Source organism: Cinclus cinclus, chromosome 6 (assembly GCF_963662255.1).
Source record: "Cinclus cinclus chromosome 6, bCinCin1.1, whole genome shotgun sequence".
Lineage (NCBI taxonomy): Eukaryota > Metazoa > Chordata > Aves > Passeriformes > Cinclidae > Cinclus > Cinclus cinclus.
In genome coordinates, this window is record NC_085051.1 from 45,927,499 (window position 1) to 45,943,038 (window position 15,540).

At 42.2% G+C, this 15,540-nt stretch overlaps 2 protein-coding genes across 2 annotated transcripts in view; both read left to right on the forward strand.

Moving 5' to 3' along the window:
- The window catches only part of TDP1 (tyrosyl-DNA phosphodiesterase 1), a 42,570-nt gene extending 41,503 nt beyond the window's left edge, over positions 1-1,067 (forward strand). The window contains exon 16 of the mRNA XM_062494475.1: positions 910-1,067. Coding sequence (XP_062350459.1) covers positions 910-983 — 74 coding nt within the window. The 3' untranslated portion in view covers positions 984-1,067. The remainder of the gene's footprint in view (positions 1-909) is intronic.
- Positions 1,068-4,851: 3,784 nt separating this feature from the next.
- Positions 4,852-15,540, forward strand: part of KCNK13 (potassium two pore domain channel subfamily K member 13) — a 44,890-nt gene continuing 34,201 nt past the window's right edge. The window contains exon 1 of the mRNA XM_062495178.1: positions 4,852-5,191. Within this exon, the coding sequence (XP_062351162.1) occupies positions 4,852-5,191 (340 nt within the window). The remainder of the gene's footprint in view (positions 5,192-15,540) is intronic.

Below are 15,540 nucleotides of genomic sequence, written 5' to 3' on the forward strand. Positions count from 1 at the left end.
GTAATCTCAATCAATAGCTATTCCTGTCATCCTTGGTACAATTCAGTTTAATCTGTGCATATTACAGATTAATGCCATTGTATTCCTTCTGGGCTCATTTTATACATGAAGAGAAGAAGCAGGCTACATGTATATAAATTTCTTAATTGAGAAAACTCACTGAAAAAAGGGTTAAGGGATTTTTCTCTGTTTCAGTAGGAGTAGCCTGCAAGAAGTAGAATAATACCTTGGATTCACAGAACAGCTGCATTTCTGTCACATGTATGGTAGGAGGAACAGCACAGAGCAGGTTGCAGAGCTAGCAGTTAACTGCTGGTGTGTTGCATTTTCTCTTTTCCAAGAGTGGAAAGAGCTTCTGTATTCTGAGAAGTGGGAGAGAACTGTGTAGTGCAAAACTGTTGCTCATCTGAAGGTGTAATGTTTGAAGAAGTGAGGGGTAAATGTGAACTTTTCAGAGGTCATGCAGTGTCACTTTTAGGTACTGAATTCTTACTGTAAAATTATTAATAAGTTGTGAAAAATATTAATGTTACAGTGCTTATTTGTAATTCTATTGGGTTAAGAGAGATGCAGCACAAAATTTGCTGCCACTAGGCCAAACCAAATTTGGCTGCATTACTGTACTTGTATATTGTCTGAAATACAATTCTTATACAGCTGATGAGCATGTTGGGTTTAAAATAATATCTGGGGGGAAAGCAAAACCCTTTTGAAAACTCTGTATCTTACAGTTTAAAACAAAAAAATAACTGAACCAAAATTTCCACTAAACTAAAATTGCACGTGATGTTAATTGAAAATCAGTGGGAATTTTGACCTTCCTCTTCCTCCAAAGGGAAAAGAGGAAGGGAACCAAATTTTGCATTTGATAAATTATTTTGTCATGAGTGTTTTTGTTTTGGTTTACAGATCAACCGTGGATTTGGAATATTCCTTACACTGACGCCCCTGATACACATGGAAATATGTGGGTTCCATCATAAATGTTTCCAGTACTCTGTGATGTTCCACTTGCTGAAACTGAGCCTGCCGTGCTGCTTGCAAAAACTGCTTGTTTCTGTTCTGTAAGTTATAATGTCTGTTATAATGGTTAATTTGTCATTGAAACATCAAAATGTTAATAAGGGAGAGATTCTTGGAGAATCTATAACCGTATCATGACAAGGGAACCTGCTTTTTTGAATACCTTTTTATATGCTTTTTCTTTACTGTGGTTCCTAATGTAGTTTTCAAGATGAGAACTGTTCTCTGAGAGTCTCTCTAAATTTATATCTGTAATTAATTTTAAAATTACTGTTCTGCGAGACTGTCAGTTGACTCCAGTAGCTGGAATAAAAGTTGTATGTAAAATTCAAATAAAAAGGCAATCTTGTTAATATATCCTTTGTTCTTTCTTCTAAATGTGCACATTTCAGATTGGGTTGGATCTTGTATCTTGCAAGTGTATTACCAGGTGTTTTATAAAATCAACAGCATCCCATTAATGGAACACATTGCTTGTATGAAAAATAATGTGGCCAGCAGAACCAGGGCAGTGACTGTTCCCCCATACTCAGCACTTGTGAGGCCACACCTCGAGTGCTGTGTCCAGTTCTGAGCCCCTCGTGACAAGAAAGACATTGAGGGGCTGGAACATGTCCAGAGAAGGGCATTGGAGCTGGTGGAGGGTCTGGAGCACAAGTCTTCTGAGGAGTAACTGGAGGAACTAGGAATGTTTAGCATGAAGAAAAGGAATCTCAGCAGGGCTCTTACTGCTCTCTGCAATTACCTGCAAGGAGGTTGTAGCCAGGTGGGAGTCAACCTCTTCTCCCAGATAACAAGCAAGGAGACAAGATGAGTCTCAAGTTTGACCAGGGAAGGTTTAGATTGGATATTAGGGAACAATTCCTCACTGAGGGTTGTCAGGCATTGGAACAAACTCCCCAGGGAAGTGGTGGAGTCACCATCCCTGAAGGTATTAAAAGATGTGTGGATGTAACACTTAGTGATATGGGTTATGGTTTATGTTTGGACTAAACAGAATTGGTGGATATATTGATTTTTCTTTGCTATTATTTCACAATTCTGCTAATCCTTACCATCACCGATCTGTTGTCACTAAATGGCTACACACAGACACTAGGGCACTGTGTGCTTGGGGTGTTGAGGGGTAGGGAAAACAGCATGTTTCCTGATAGTGATGCACAAGTGACTGTACTGAGAGTAATGGTGTTGCACTCGGGGCTCAAGCTCACAAGATGTTCACTTTGATTTGGAGTTGATTTAAATGTCAGCAACATGTTTAACCACTTTTTTTTTTACCCAAAACTAAAAGTTACCTTTGGTTTTTTTGCTTATGCTAGTGAACACACTGCATTTCTTTATTCCACCATGCTGAAATGTTATGGGATGGCTGACTGATTACACTGTTGGTGCTTTCCACACACTCCAGTTTTTCTAGCTATTTCCCCAAGAGCAGTGAGAATGGTGACCTGTTTTACAGGAACGTATTCTTTAGAATAAGCCATATTCTCATTTTCTTTTTCAAGATTCTGGTCGATATCAACTTGCTCCTGTTCTATCCTTTAATAGAGGGAAAGCCATTTTCTCAAAAGATGATTAAGTCACTGCCAAGATCAAAGTTGACAAATGAAGGGAATTTACAATTTTTGATGATCAATGACAGTAGTACATTTGTCTTTCAAGACTGTGCCAGATGATCTTACACAAAAATGACTATTCCACACTAACAAAATAATATGTAAATAAGGAGGAACTCAGTAACCTTGAATAATTTGCCTTGGATATTCCTTTGAATAGTCTTACTGTTGTTCATATTCCTTTGTGTAATCACATTGATGTCATGGTTGCAAGCAGCTAAAGGTTCTTTTTCCCACTGCGCTAATCCAAGCCACCCTTGAGCAGGTTTGATGGATGGAGCCATTGGTGTGGACAGAGGGTGCTCACTCAATTCTGCTCCCTTTGCTGGTTAAGAGTGCATTGATTGAGTTCTGTCTTCCTTCTGACTGGCAAAGGGAAGTATAGGTTGGGTTTTGTTGTTGTTGTTGTTTTTTTTCCCCCTCGTAGGAACTGACAATTTTAAAGATACACCAGCATTTTTTTATGGAAGCACGTGGTTCCCTTTAACACTTGGCACAATCTGGTTAGCTTGGCAGGCATCTCATATTCCTATTTTTGGTTATTTAATGTCTTCCAGTATTGCTGCTAATTTTAATTTCCATGCTAAAGTCTATGCTAAAGACTAATCAAGAGGGAATAAAAACCTGCAGCATCATATATCACCTATGAGTAGTGACAAATAGGAAAAAAATTAGACATTACTCCCATTCATCCCTGCTGGTTTACTGTACAACATAAGAAAAGGACTTATTTTTTCCCTGTGCCTACTGCTCTAGCAGTTGCTGCCACACAGGTGCTGGTTCTCTCAAACACTGGCGTGGGAACTGCCCACAGTACACCCTTAGGAGTCTGACCAATACTGAAATATACCTCAGGCTATGAGACAATCAATGGTTCTTACATGGAGTGTACAATTACCTGCCATTAAGGGAGATTTCTAAGATCTTAGTGTTCATTCCCATTACATTTTGACTGCAACACAATTATTAGAAAATTATTATTCCCATAATAAAGGGGAGGGAAATGGATGTTATAGTTCATTAACTGGCTTCCTAAAAAAAATATACGTAGGTTGTCTGTCCGTGGAAAGAATGTGCTTGTATACTATTATGTTTAGCAAAGCTGAATTCCAGCACCCAACTATTTAAAAGTAGAATTTAGCACTGTAGCAACTACTAGATATTGCCGAGTTTAGGTTTTTCTTCTTTTAGTGAGAATGATATTTCCAAAAGTTTCAGATGGAGAGCTCTGTTTGAACCTGCAACTAACGCATTTTAAAACCACAGTGCGGCTGGAGAGACTGCTTCTGTCTTTCCTAAACAATTTCCCTTCGACTACCATGTGCTAGAGGACGGAGATGTAACGCTTCGTCGGGAAGGCAGGGGCTAACCAGAGCTGTGGAGAAGGAGGTGCCCACTTTTGGCAAAGGCGCTGATTTTTATGGCTTTGATGGGTTAGGGTATATCATCGACTGAGGGTTTCTTCCGTGGTCTCTCTACGAGGCTCCGTTGCCTCGGCCGCTCCTGGGCCCCGCAGCCCGGGCCGGGTGCCTGAGGGAGGGAAGGAGGACACCCCCGCCCCTCTGAGGGCTGGAGGCCGCGGGGCAGTCACCCTCTGCCATCCCGCCCTGCCCGCGGCCGGCACCGAGCCTCTGCCGAGGGGAGCCGGCCCCGGGAGCCCGGCCCGGCCCGGCCCGGCCCGCCGCTCCCCCGAGGCCATGGTGCGGGTGGCCCGGGGGACCGGGCGGCGGAGCCCCGCGGTGAAGGGGGAGGGCGGGGAGCGAGCTGCCGCCGGTCCCGCCTCGCCCCCCGGCAGGCAGGAGGCGCCTGGCGGTGCCTGTCCCTGCGCCCCGCTCCGACGTGCTCGGGGCGGGGGCAGCAAGGGGATATGAAACTGGCGGGGACGGGAGCCCCGCGCGGCGGGCGCTGAGGGTGAGGGGCTCTGCGAGACTAGACGGGACGGGACGGGAGGGGACGGGCTGTTCCCTCGCCCGCAGGATGCTCGGCAGCCCGAAGCGCGTCCGCCGCGGGGCAGCGCCGGGCCCGCGCCCTGCCCCCGGGGCCAAGGTGCCGGCCGGCTCCCGGGAGCGCCGCTCGCCGCCGCCGGGCTCCGCGGCGCCCTGAGCCCCGCGGGCCCCGCGCACGGCTGGCGGGCGGCGCCGTGATGCCCGGCGGCGGCGGCAGGGCCCCGACGTAGCGTGACGGAGCGGCAGCCCGGTCCCGCGGGCGGAGGATGGCGTGTCGCGGCGCCTGCTGCTGCTCCAGCGCGGGTCGCCTCAACGCGGACAACGCGCGGTTCCTCCTGCTGGCGGTGCTGATCGTGCTCTACATGCTGTGCGGCGCCGCCGTCTTCTCGGCCATCGAGCTGCCCACGGAGCGGGAGGCTAAGGAGCGCTGGGAGGAGCGCCTGGAGAACTTCACCCGGCGCCACAACCTCAGCCGTGCCGAGCTCCGGCACTTCCTCCGGGAATACGAGGAGGCGAGCGTGGCCGGCATCCGCGTCGATGATGTCCGGCCCCGATGGGATTTCACCGGCGCTTTCTACTTCGTGGGCACCGTCGTTTCTACCATCGGTGAGCGGCGGGACGGGCGGGCCGACCGGGGCGGCGGCGCGGCCAGGGCTGGGTGCCCGGGGATGTTCCTCTCCTCCTCGCGGGCTCAAGGCGGGCTCGCGTCGGTGCCCGTTCTCCGCTGCTCCTTTTTTTGCCTTCTTCCTGTCAGAGAGCCGCTGCCGCGGGCGCGCCTGTGGCGGGGAGCGCTCGGCTCGGGGAGCGCCCCAGAAGCACCGGGCAGCCCGGCCGGGGCTGGGGCCGAGCTCCGGGCTGGCAGGACAGCGGACACAAGGATGCTCTTCGCGGGTGCCGTTTGCCTGCGCGGATCAGCTTGTCCTCGGGATACGGTGGCAGACTTTTTGAGGGACCAGTCGCATTCAAATCCGAAAGCATTAAGCAATCCTGTATATCTTTAAATTCTGGGAAATGTTATAGGAAGTCTTACATCTGGCGGTTTCATAGGCTGCACGCTCAGAAGGGCCCTTTCTGAGAGTCATCTGGTCTTACCAAAACCGTTAGATAGATTTTGTGTAGTCCAGCTAATAAGTGTTCAACTTGGAAAGACTGGGTTTCAAACCACTCAGATTTTTGCTCCTTCAGGCTTTTCAAGGCAGAAGCATCAAGTCGGTGGGCACAGCATATTTCACTTGTGAATAAATGCAAGTTTATTCAGGCTGAAGGAGCCTTCAGGGGGAGATGATACTGAATAGAAATTCCAAGCAGTCTGACAGGTGTACATTAAGATGAAAAGGAATAGCACCAGGAACTGACATAAGCACCCCAAGGAACCCATAGGAGTAAACAGAAAGGCTTCATTTAGGCATCTGCAGACAGCTAAAAGCCTCGGAGGAAGGGAGCTTTCTTTAACTAAAGACAGGCAATCTGTATGCAGTTACCACTGTGACAAATGAGATCACTAAATCTTACTAATGGTATAGCCAATTCACATCAGTCTCTCTCCATGAATGAAATGTACATTGAGGTACGGTTGTTTAATTCTTCAGGAAATCTCCATTGACAGGTTTTGGGTTTTTTTTCTGAAATGGAGTGGGCTCTTCCAAAAGTTCACTTTGCTTTCAATCAACCCTTTTTCACATAATGTAGTGTCCCTTTTGCCTAGAAATCAAGTGGCATTAGTAATATCTCAGGATGTTAGAGATCAAAACAACTTCTTTCTCATTCAGGATTTGAAGCAATTCCTGTGTCTCACCCCAGTGCCCTACCCACCAGGGAATAATTTTAAGGTGGGACTCTCAGTGTTTTCTGTTGAAACTATTCCACATTGCATAGCCCCATAAAATATCTGCAGACCGGAAAATAAAATAAAATCTAAGTCCCAATATGCACTTCAGCAAATGTTACGTGTTTTATACAGAGACATACAGCGTTAGGTAGGCTCTGGGTGTTCAGCAGCATTAGACTGTAGAGTCACAGTCATCATCAGGTGTTCTGATGTCCTAAGACTTCTGTGGTACTTTGGCACAGTAGTGCCTCCAAGAAGTAGGAACCTGTAATAAAATGTATTTTGTTAAAAACACATAACATGATACAACTTCTCAAACTGACTTGTGATATTCCTGCCCTTTTCACAGGCCGCTGGAAATTGGAGGGAATCTCTGGAGATTGTCTGCTCCAACCCCCACACTCCAAGCAGGGTCACTGACAGCCAGCTGCTCAGGGCTGCATCCTGTTGGAGTTTGGGTATCTCTCTGGGTGGAGACTCCACAATCTCTCAGGACAATTTGTGCCAGTGTTTGACCAACATCACATTAAAAGCGAGTCTTTTTCTCCTATTCAAATAGAATTTTCTGTATTTCAATTTGCACATGTTGCTTCTTTTCTCCTCTGTGTGAACTGTGTGAACAGTGAGGTGAAGGAGGAAATTATAATCTTCACAAAATGAGATACATTTTCTGGAGAAACTGACAAAATTTGCATCCATTCTCTCTGCAAAAAGACACAGCAAATTGGTCTGGAGGTGTAAAGTCTTGGTACCAGGTGAGAAAAAAAAATGTCAACTGATACATGCATTACCTGAGGTCCGAAAGGTAAAATTGCCTGGAGTGAAGGCTGGGATTTTTACCACAGACAACAGTGAGCAACCACGTGGTGTATTTTACAGAAGGGATAGAAGGAGTCATAGTATCTCCTTTAAGCAGCCTTTTAGAAAGGCTTGCTCATGGAAGTGTTGTTTGCTAATGGGAAAGTCTGTATGGAGTGAAACAATCACAGTGTCCATGTTACAGCCATGTCATGGAATGAAGAAAGGAGTTCTGAAAAGTGTCAGAAAATGCCTATTTCCTCATTTTCACCTGTTAGTGCAGTTCCTGCTAAGTGGAGTTACAGCTGTGCAAAAGAAAAATGTGTATGATAATGCCCATGAAACCACCAAGGTCGTTAAACCCAGAGGGCTGGACTGCTGCTTGTAGCCTTGAGATCACCCTGTCTTTCCTGAGCAGAGTGGCAGCCGCACTAAATGCTCCACCTGGGGCCATGGCCAAGCTTACTCCTGGTGTCACAGAGACCAAACAATCTGCCCTTTCCTAACAGTACCATGCCTGAAGTATTTAGAATCATAGAACTGTAGAATGTTTTGTGTTGAAAGGGATCCACAAGGATCATCGAGTCCAGCTCGACACTGCACAGCACAGCCCCAAGAGTCACGCCATGTGCCTGAGAGCAGTGTCCACACACTTAATGAACTCCGTCAGGCTTGGTGCTGTGACCACTTCCCTGGGGAGCCTGCTCCAGTACCCCACCACCCTCTGGGTAAAGAACCTTTTTTCTAATATCCAACCTAAATCATCTCTGACACAACTTCAGGCCATTCCCTCAGTCCAGTCATTGGTCACGAGAGTGAAAAGATCAGTGCCTGACCCTCCCCTTTCCTTCACAAGGAAGTTGTAGACTGGAGTGGGGTGTCCCCTCAGTCTCCTCCTGGCTGAACATACCAAATGACCTCAGCTGCTCCTCATATAGTTCCTCTCAAGGCCCTTCATGATATTCATGGTCCTCCTTTAGATGCTCTCAAACAGCTTAATGTCTTTTTTTATACTGTGGTGCCCAACACTGCACGCATGCTGCAAACAGCTCTAATAATTCAAAATGCCATTGAGCCATAAGCAGAGCAAGAAAGACATGTCTGGAGCAAAAGGTTTTTTAGGGAAGCTGCAGGTAAACTGAGGCTATTTACTTGCCTTACAGAGACTACCATGTAGTTGTCAACTCACTGAAGTTGTAATTGCCACCAGCCTTGGATTGCATGTTAATAAACTGGAACATTGCCCACCTTTGAAAGTGAATGCTCAAGTGGATGGTTTACTCTAACTTTACCAAAAGCTTTCTATAATATATGGCAGATCTGTATAAAGCAAAGATATAGAGAAAATGCGAAAAGGAGGACATAGGTTATAATGATAGGATTCTCACCAGTCTCTGCTATATGCAGACCAATGTAGAAAACTCAAAGCAAATCATGTTAGAGAGAGGAAGTATAAAATTAAAGCTACCTGGAAATCTTGCTTTTATAAGCAAGATCTAAAACAGGTACATGTGTGATAACCTGTCATGTTCTCTCTTAGACACTGGTTAAAATCAAAGTTAAGACATATGGTTGTAATCCACAAGGTTAGGGGAAAGACCAGGTCTGATCTGACATCTGTTAGTGCCAGTCATCCAGTTTTGCAGAAGATATCGAAAATAAATCACAAGAATTTATGTGTCCTAATGTGCCTGTTCCCTGACTAGAATAAAATAGCTGATGTGTCAAGTGCAAAGGTTCATACTTCTACTTGTCAGTGTTGAAATTCTGGTGAAATAAATCCCACCCTGTCAATCTACAGATGGACACCCAAGCAGCAGCAGAACCAGATCAGCACGACACTGTTGGCGCTGTTGATTGTAACTTCTGTGCCACAGGTTCTCTCTCTCTCTCTCTCTCTCTCATTTAAATGAAATTAGTAAGTATTTAAAAGCACTCAAATTCTGTAAAGGAAATCATGTTATCACTTACAATCTCTTACAAAGATCAGGACTAGGTTTTGTGTAAGGAGTTGGCATTTTCCAGGGCATGACTTTATAATAATATGGGGATTTCTGTTTCCAGGTGAATATCCTGGGAGCTGAACACAAATTACCTAGTAAGATTTTGAAACATATGAGCAGCTTAAGAAGCAACCTTTCTAGATTTGACTTTTACCTAGTAAGTGTAGAAAGCAACTTCTGTGACAGTGGAGTGGCAGAGTTCATTATTCTTTAAGGGAAAGGAAGAAGTACAGGAAACCAGGGAATTTTGAGAGCAAAACTTTAAATACAGATCTGCAGTTTGGAATATCAGAGGAACCAAAACTAAAGAAAAATTATTTAAGGTCTATCAGAGTCCTGGACAAAAGATATGAATGATGCTGGCTCAAGGGATCCAAACATGAAATATAGAAGTAGGACAGGAACTATAGTAAAATATGAATGTATAAAATTTAAGTTAATATCTGTCACAAGAAGGAAACATACAGAAAATGGATAGAAAATTAGATCAGTGAAGACATGTAAAAGGAATAAAATGGAAATAGAGGAACAGATACTAAATTATGCTATTAGCAAGGGGTGTCATGGGTGGTGTGAACTGGTTCATCAGCACAATAATGATGAGAAAGGTTAAGAAAAACATTGGTCTGCTGTATGCAAAAGAGGAAGAGCTCTCAATACTTGATTCTAAGAAGGTGGAAATATGTAATGGCTTCTTGTGTATCAGTCTTCTGAAAAGGTCAACTCCAAACTGTTGTGTACAATTAACACTTGTAAGAAAGGGGAAAGTAAAAGAACAGGTTAGAATCCCTAAATATGTCAGATCTTTTAAAATCATTTAAGCTAACTCAACTGCATTCTAGAATATTTAAAGAAATTACTAAAGCAATAATGAGCACTTTGGCAACTCATAGAAGGTTTTGAAATTCCAGGCAAGTTAAAATTACAAATATTTTGCCAGTCTTTAAAAAGGAATGATGACAAGAAGAAATAAAAAAGAATGGGCTTAAATTGCAAACAAACAAACAAAAAAGATTTAAATTGTATTTGAGAGAAAAAGTTTTCTAAATGAAGTGAAGCTAGTGTGCAGTCTGCCTAGGAATGACATAGAGATTTTATCACCAGAGTCCTTTACACTCAGGTTAACCAGACACCCCACTAGAATTATGCAGATTCCTTAATTCCCTCATTGTGCAGTGAATGGATAATATGACCCTTTTCTGTCTCTGCCAGGGCTTTTTTCCCCAGGTTCTGTGATAGTATGTGTTTATTATTCCTGTTATCCTTAAAAAAGAACCCAAAAAACCACCAAGATGTTAATCACACTGCATATAGAGTCTTGTTCTTTGGTTGTTTTTTATTTGTATTTTTAGAGTGCAGATAAAAATAATTTTTTGACAGATTTACACTGAACTTCTTGTAAACCTTCAGGAAATAAAACAACATTTTAATATTAGGATCGAGCAGGCCTTGAGATATGCAATTATGCTACCCTTCTTGGTATATGCCTTAAATTAAATAAACTTTAAACCAGCCCAAAATAGAACTGATCATGGACTGAGAAGTACTTACTTAATTAAAGCAGTGAAATCAGATATATCAGTATCTTTATTGCTGCTGGAATGAAAAAAACACCAAAACAAAGCAAAAAACCCCTGGATGGAAGAATAGTCATCAAGAAAACCAGCTAAAAATAAATAGAACACTACTTTAAAGAACTTGGTCCTGCAAGGAGTTAAGTATTTTTCTGGAAGTCTCTGTTCTGGCAGCTGTACCTCCTGCTTGGTTTTGATACACTGGTATGACTTGGAGAAAAAGAGCATGAGGAAAGTATTGTTATTGTCCATTTTTTGCACGAAACACTGCTGGAAATGGAATGTAGTCCTTAAGGTGACATGCATCAGGGACCACGTAGCAGCCCTGTGTGTCTGAAGGAAATGTTGCCAGTTCTCTGGGTGAGCATGGGCAGGAGCCTCCATCCCCAGGCTATTGCCCTGCAGCCCTTGGCAGAAAGGAGAGGAGATCAGGCTCCTTGCAGCTCCCTGGCAGACTGGTCGTACAAACACCAGGCTGGAGCTTCCTCCAGATGGGCCAACTGGAGAATGCATCCATTCCCCAGCCAGGCCACTCTCCAGCCTACTCACCTCGTGAACTGATAGCCCTGCTATTATCCCACTACTTCTCCCTAATACTTACTTCTAAGTATCTCTCATTTTCCTGAGGAGCCTGCTGCAGGTGGAGCTGGAGATCAGGTCTATGGACTGTAGCACTCAGCATGTGAAGGTTTCCTGACTAGAGTGGTGGCACAATTTTCCTATTTCCTGGAGGAAAACTTGCTTTTTTAATTGAAAGCAGAAGCTTAATCAGGGCTGAGAAGATTAAACATGCCATGAAGTGGGATAAACCAGATGGAGAAAAGAAAAATGCTAATTTAACTAAATTACTTGCTGATCATAGGAGCAGTTCTAATTTGTCCCATGGATGAATTCTAGAAATAAAGAGGGTCTGGGTATGCTTAATAGTGAGGCTGGTAAAAAAGAAAAAGAGACTATACTGACTTATTGATTTAAGTGATTATTAACTAGTCTGTTTAAAAAAATATACATATTATAATTATTAATATAAAATAATTATTTTGACTTGGATTAATCCACATATGCAAAAAGGGATAAATTTGTTCTAAATTATATCACAAAATGCTGGTGGAAGTTGCAAACTTAAATCCCAGTATTAACTGACTGTCTTTGACTGTCTTAACTGAGTTTTAGAATAATTTGGTCAGAATATAAAATATTGAAGGTAAAGGCATTGTTGCTATTTATGCTCATGGATAGTACATTTGTCCAGTGGAATTATTTCTGCTGTTAAAGGTTCAGGTGACTGATATACCAGCAGTTCATATGTTAAAGCTTTTTCAGCAAATTAAGAATACTTAAAACCAGAAGTGTTTCAATATTAAAATGAAAAGAAAGAACTTTTGTAGATAAACAGTGAAATATTATTCGATAATTTAAATTGCAGGGAAATATTTAGTATTATAATATGGAGATTTTTATAGCATTCATGAGACTTCAGTGTTCCATTGATTTCACTCTGCCATCCCTGAAGGCAGAATATGATTTGTGGACGTGTTTCAGACTTCTTGACAAGTGAGAATTCAATATATCAATAGGTGCTGTTGATTGTAAATATAGCCCAGGCTTTTTGCAGCCTCAAACCAGCTTTGAGTGAGGTGGTTTTGTTCTCACAGTGAGAATATTAATACAACCCTGAATGTGGTTTTATTCACACAGAATTAATATGCCTATTTTGTGACTGTTTTAAATAGGAAGTAATTCTGCTGAAAATCTGATAGTTATTAGAAAACTAAAGAAGTGGAAAGTATACATTCCTTCAGTGTAAAAACATAACACTGTAAAAAGCTCCAAACTGAGTAGCAAAACATTGAATTCAAAAGTACTAAAGGCAGGTGCAGACTTAAAAAACCCTGTTTCCTATTTTAAGCATGTATTTCCAATAATTTTGCACTTTTCTGCAAGTCTCTTTGCAGTAATTGGTCAGAACTCCACAGCAACAGCTGTCCAGCCTTCTTGCTAAAATAGACTATTCCTCATGCACATCTGTCTTAGTGAGTCTCTCATTCATACCTGCCTGTAGGGGCAGCTGAGCTTTGTTGATTCTCTCTGGTAGAGGATAATGCCTACCTAACAGGCAGAATACTGAATTCCATATTCTTATTCACACACATAAATTTATATAGTCAAGCTCAAAAATTTTAAACTGCTTAGTTAGAGCAAAACCAGCATGTTCCATTAATGGCATGGAAAATAAATCTTATAGTCCAGTTAGAGGCAGAAATATTATTTTTTCTGAAGTTATTTCCATAAAGATATAAATAGGATTGTGCTGTTAGGGTAAAATCATCTCTATAGATGCAACTTTTCTTTCATATTGCAGAATAATTCCTTTATCTTCCTTTTGTAGTCTTCCTGCATCACATCTCTTTTCCATTCCCTGTATGCTATGCGCTGGCACTGTTTAGTTGTTTGTTCTAAGAAAAATATTTTGTAATGGCCAGTTTCTCTTATTTTTCTAACTAGGAGTTAATTTTGTTATACAGGCTGCTTCCCTTCCTTTCATATTTCATGTATAATGCTTTAAATAGAAATTTTCATCTGCTCAAAGAGCTAGAGTCTGCCTTGTCCTTCTCAGGCTGCAATATTACTAGTTTATCAAGTCAGCAGGTCCAAGTTTGGATTGTGGCTTAATGAGAAGGTTCTTAAGACTCTGCATGCTCCAGGGAGAAGTATTGGCCATTCCTTCCTCTTTCACAACAAATTTCAACATCCTTGTGCTGCAGGAGATGCTGCCTTTCAGACAAGCTGTAAACCAAAACCCTGAAACATTAGAAGAGTCCTGGCACCCTCTGTAAAACTTTAGCATTGCCCATAGTTTAATTTTCATCCTCCAGGTAAAGGTACATAAAAGGAATTTTTGCCATGTTTTCACTGGATACTGTATTCTGGCTGTTCTCTGACACCCCATGGGGTACAACTCTCAGAAGTTATAGTATTGAAGCATTGCAAAATAAACAACGTATTTAATCATGGGTGTCCTTAGTTACATCTGAGGGCCCTTAGTGACAGTTTCAATGTTCCTACATTTGTTCCTTCCAGTTTCTTTGCCTGGAATCCAAAAGAGCATAACCAATAGGAGGTAGCAGGTAATAGGTTTGTCATAACAAAATACTAAATATTTTGTAATTTATGCAGCTGAAGCTGCATAAAAAAAGCTTTGCAAATTGTCCTTTTATAAGGAGAAAGGTTCCTACTAGAGATGTTTTTTCTCTGTTGCTCCCCTGAAATGAGTTATCTCCTGCCTCAAGAGCTGATTCAGGAGAGTACTGGAAAAAGAAATTACCTGGATGAGGTTTTATTTTGAACCATTTCCTGATGTGTTTAAAATTGAGCATGTAATAACAAAGTGGCTGGGTTTTCAATCCCTTTAAAGGTCATCTATTGCACTCTACTTCTATATGGATTGTAAAGAGTTTCATTACTCAAATCAAGGACAAAATACTGAGTTTGGAAGTAAGATTTTATTTAGTCTTCAAGTTTACATCTTATCTTGGAACACTGTTGCACTGAGGTTAGTGCATATAATTTAAGATTTTTTAATCTTGCCAGCATTCAAAGGGATAAATACTGTTTCATACAACCTATCTGCAGAGCCTTCTCACCCTTAAGAAAACATTAGTATGACTCAAAATACACAGATCTGCTTTGTTTACTCAGTGATTTTACAGTCGTTTTATAACAAACTTGCACTTTTAATTCAGTTCCCATTAAATAAAATACATCCAATATAATCCATTAATACTAGTTCATGTATTTGCTCTTCCTAAAGTTCTTTCCCATTATCACTCAGGCTCATCAACCTAAATCTCCCATCATAAAAGAATATGTAAATCCTACTTTTACTCTTCTGTCCACATTAAAGGCAGACCTGCAGTCATCTGAATATCATCACCCTTTTTAAGCAGATGCCTGGGCATCAATCTGGCAGCAATTAGGTGGGAAGGACCAGTAGAGGTGATCAAGGCAACTGCAGACTAAAAGGACTTCCCTGAAATGGGCCAGTAGGCAGACAGGTGTTAAGGATGAAGATCACGAGCTTGGAGTCACCTGCTGAACTGCAGCAGATCACAGGTACTCATTGTGCCTTGCTCAAACTGGAGTGATCAGCTGCCTTTTAGTGCCACTGAGTATTATCCAGGTTAGTGTCTCTCCCTCATTCACAGGTGCTTCAGATATTTTCAAGACATAGGCTTGGATAAAGACCATGTTCAATGTGGACACTTGCCTTTGGACAATGAAGCTATGCTCCAAAACCTTCTGCCTTGTGTATTCCTGGACTACTTGCTTTAATGGTTTAGTGGTGCCCTTGGCAGGTTTGGTTAACATTTAGACAGGATGATCTTAAAGGTCTTTTTCAACCAAAATGATTCTATAATAAGTCCTAAGATAGATTTTGTCCCTTACACATGATAATTAGGGCATTGCACAGGTGCTTGCTCCTGCAACATTTAATTTCTTTATTAATGACCTTGGGCTTGAGGCTTTGTTGCTAACTTCCTAAGGAGGAAAAGACCTTTAACATAATGAAAGGATCCATTCATTAACAATGCCTGTCCATTTATTTCACACAGGAAATGCCTGTTTTTCTTCTCATCATTTCAGTGGGAAGCATTCTAATCCCTTAGAGCATTTGCAGAAAATATCATCACTTGGAGTAGGTGCAGTTCATGTTTTCTTTGGCAGTGGCAAAGGCTTAAAATTGGCTTAATC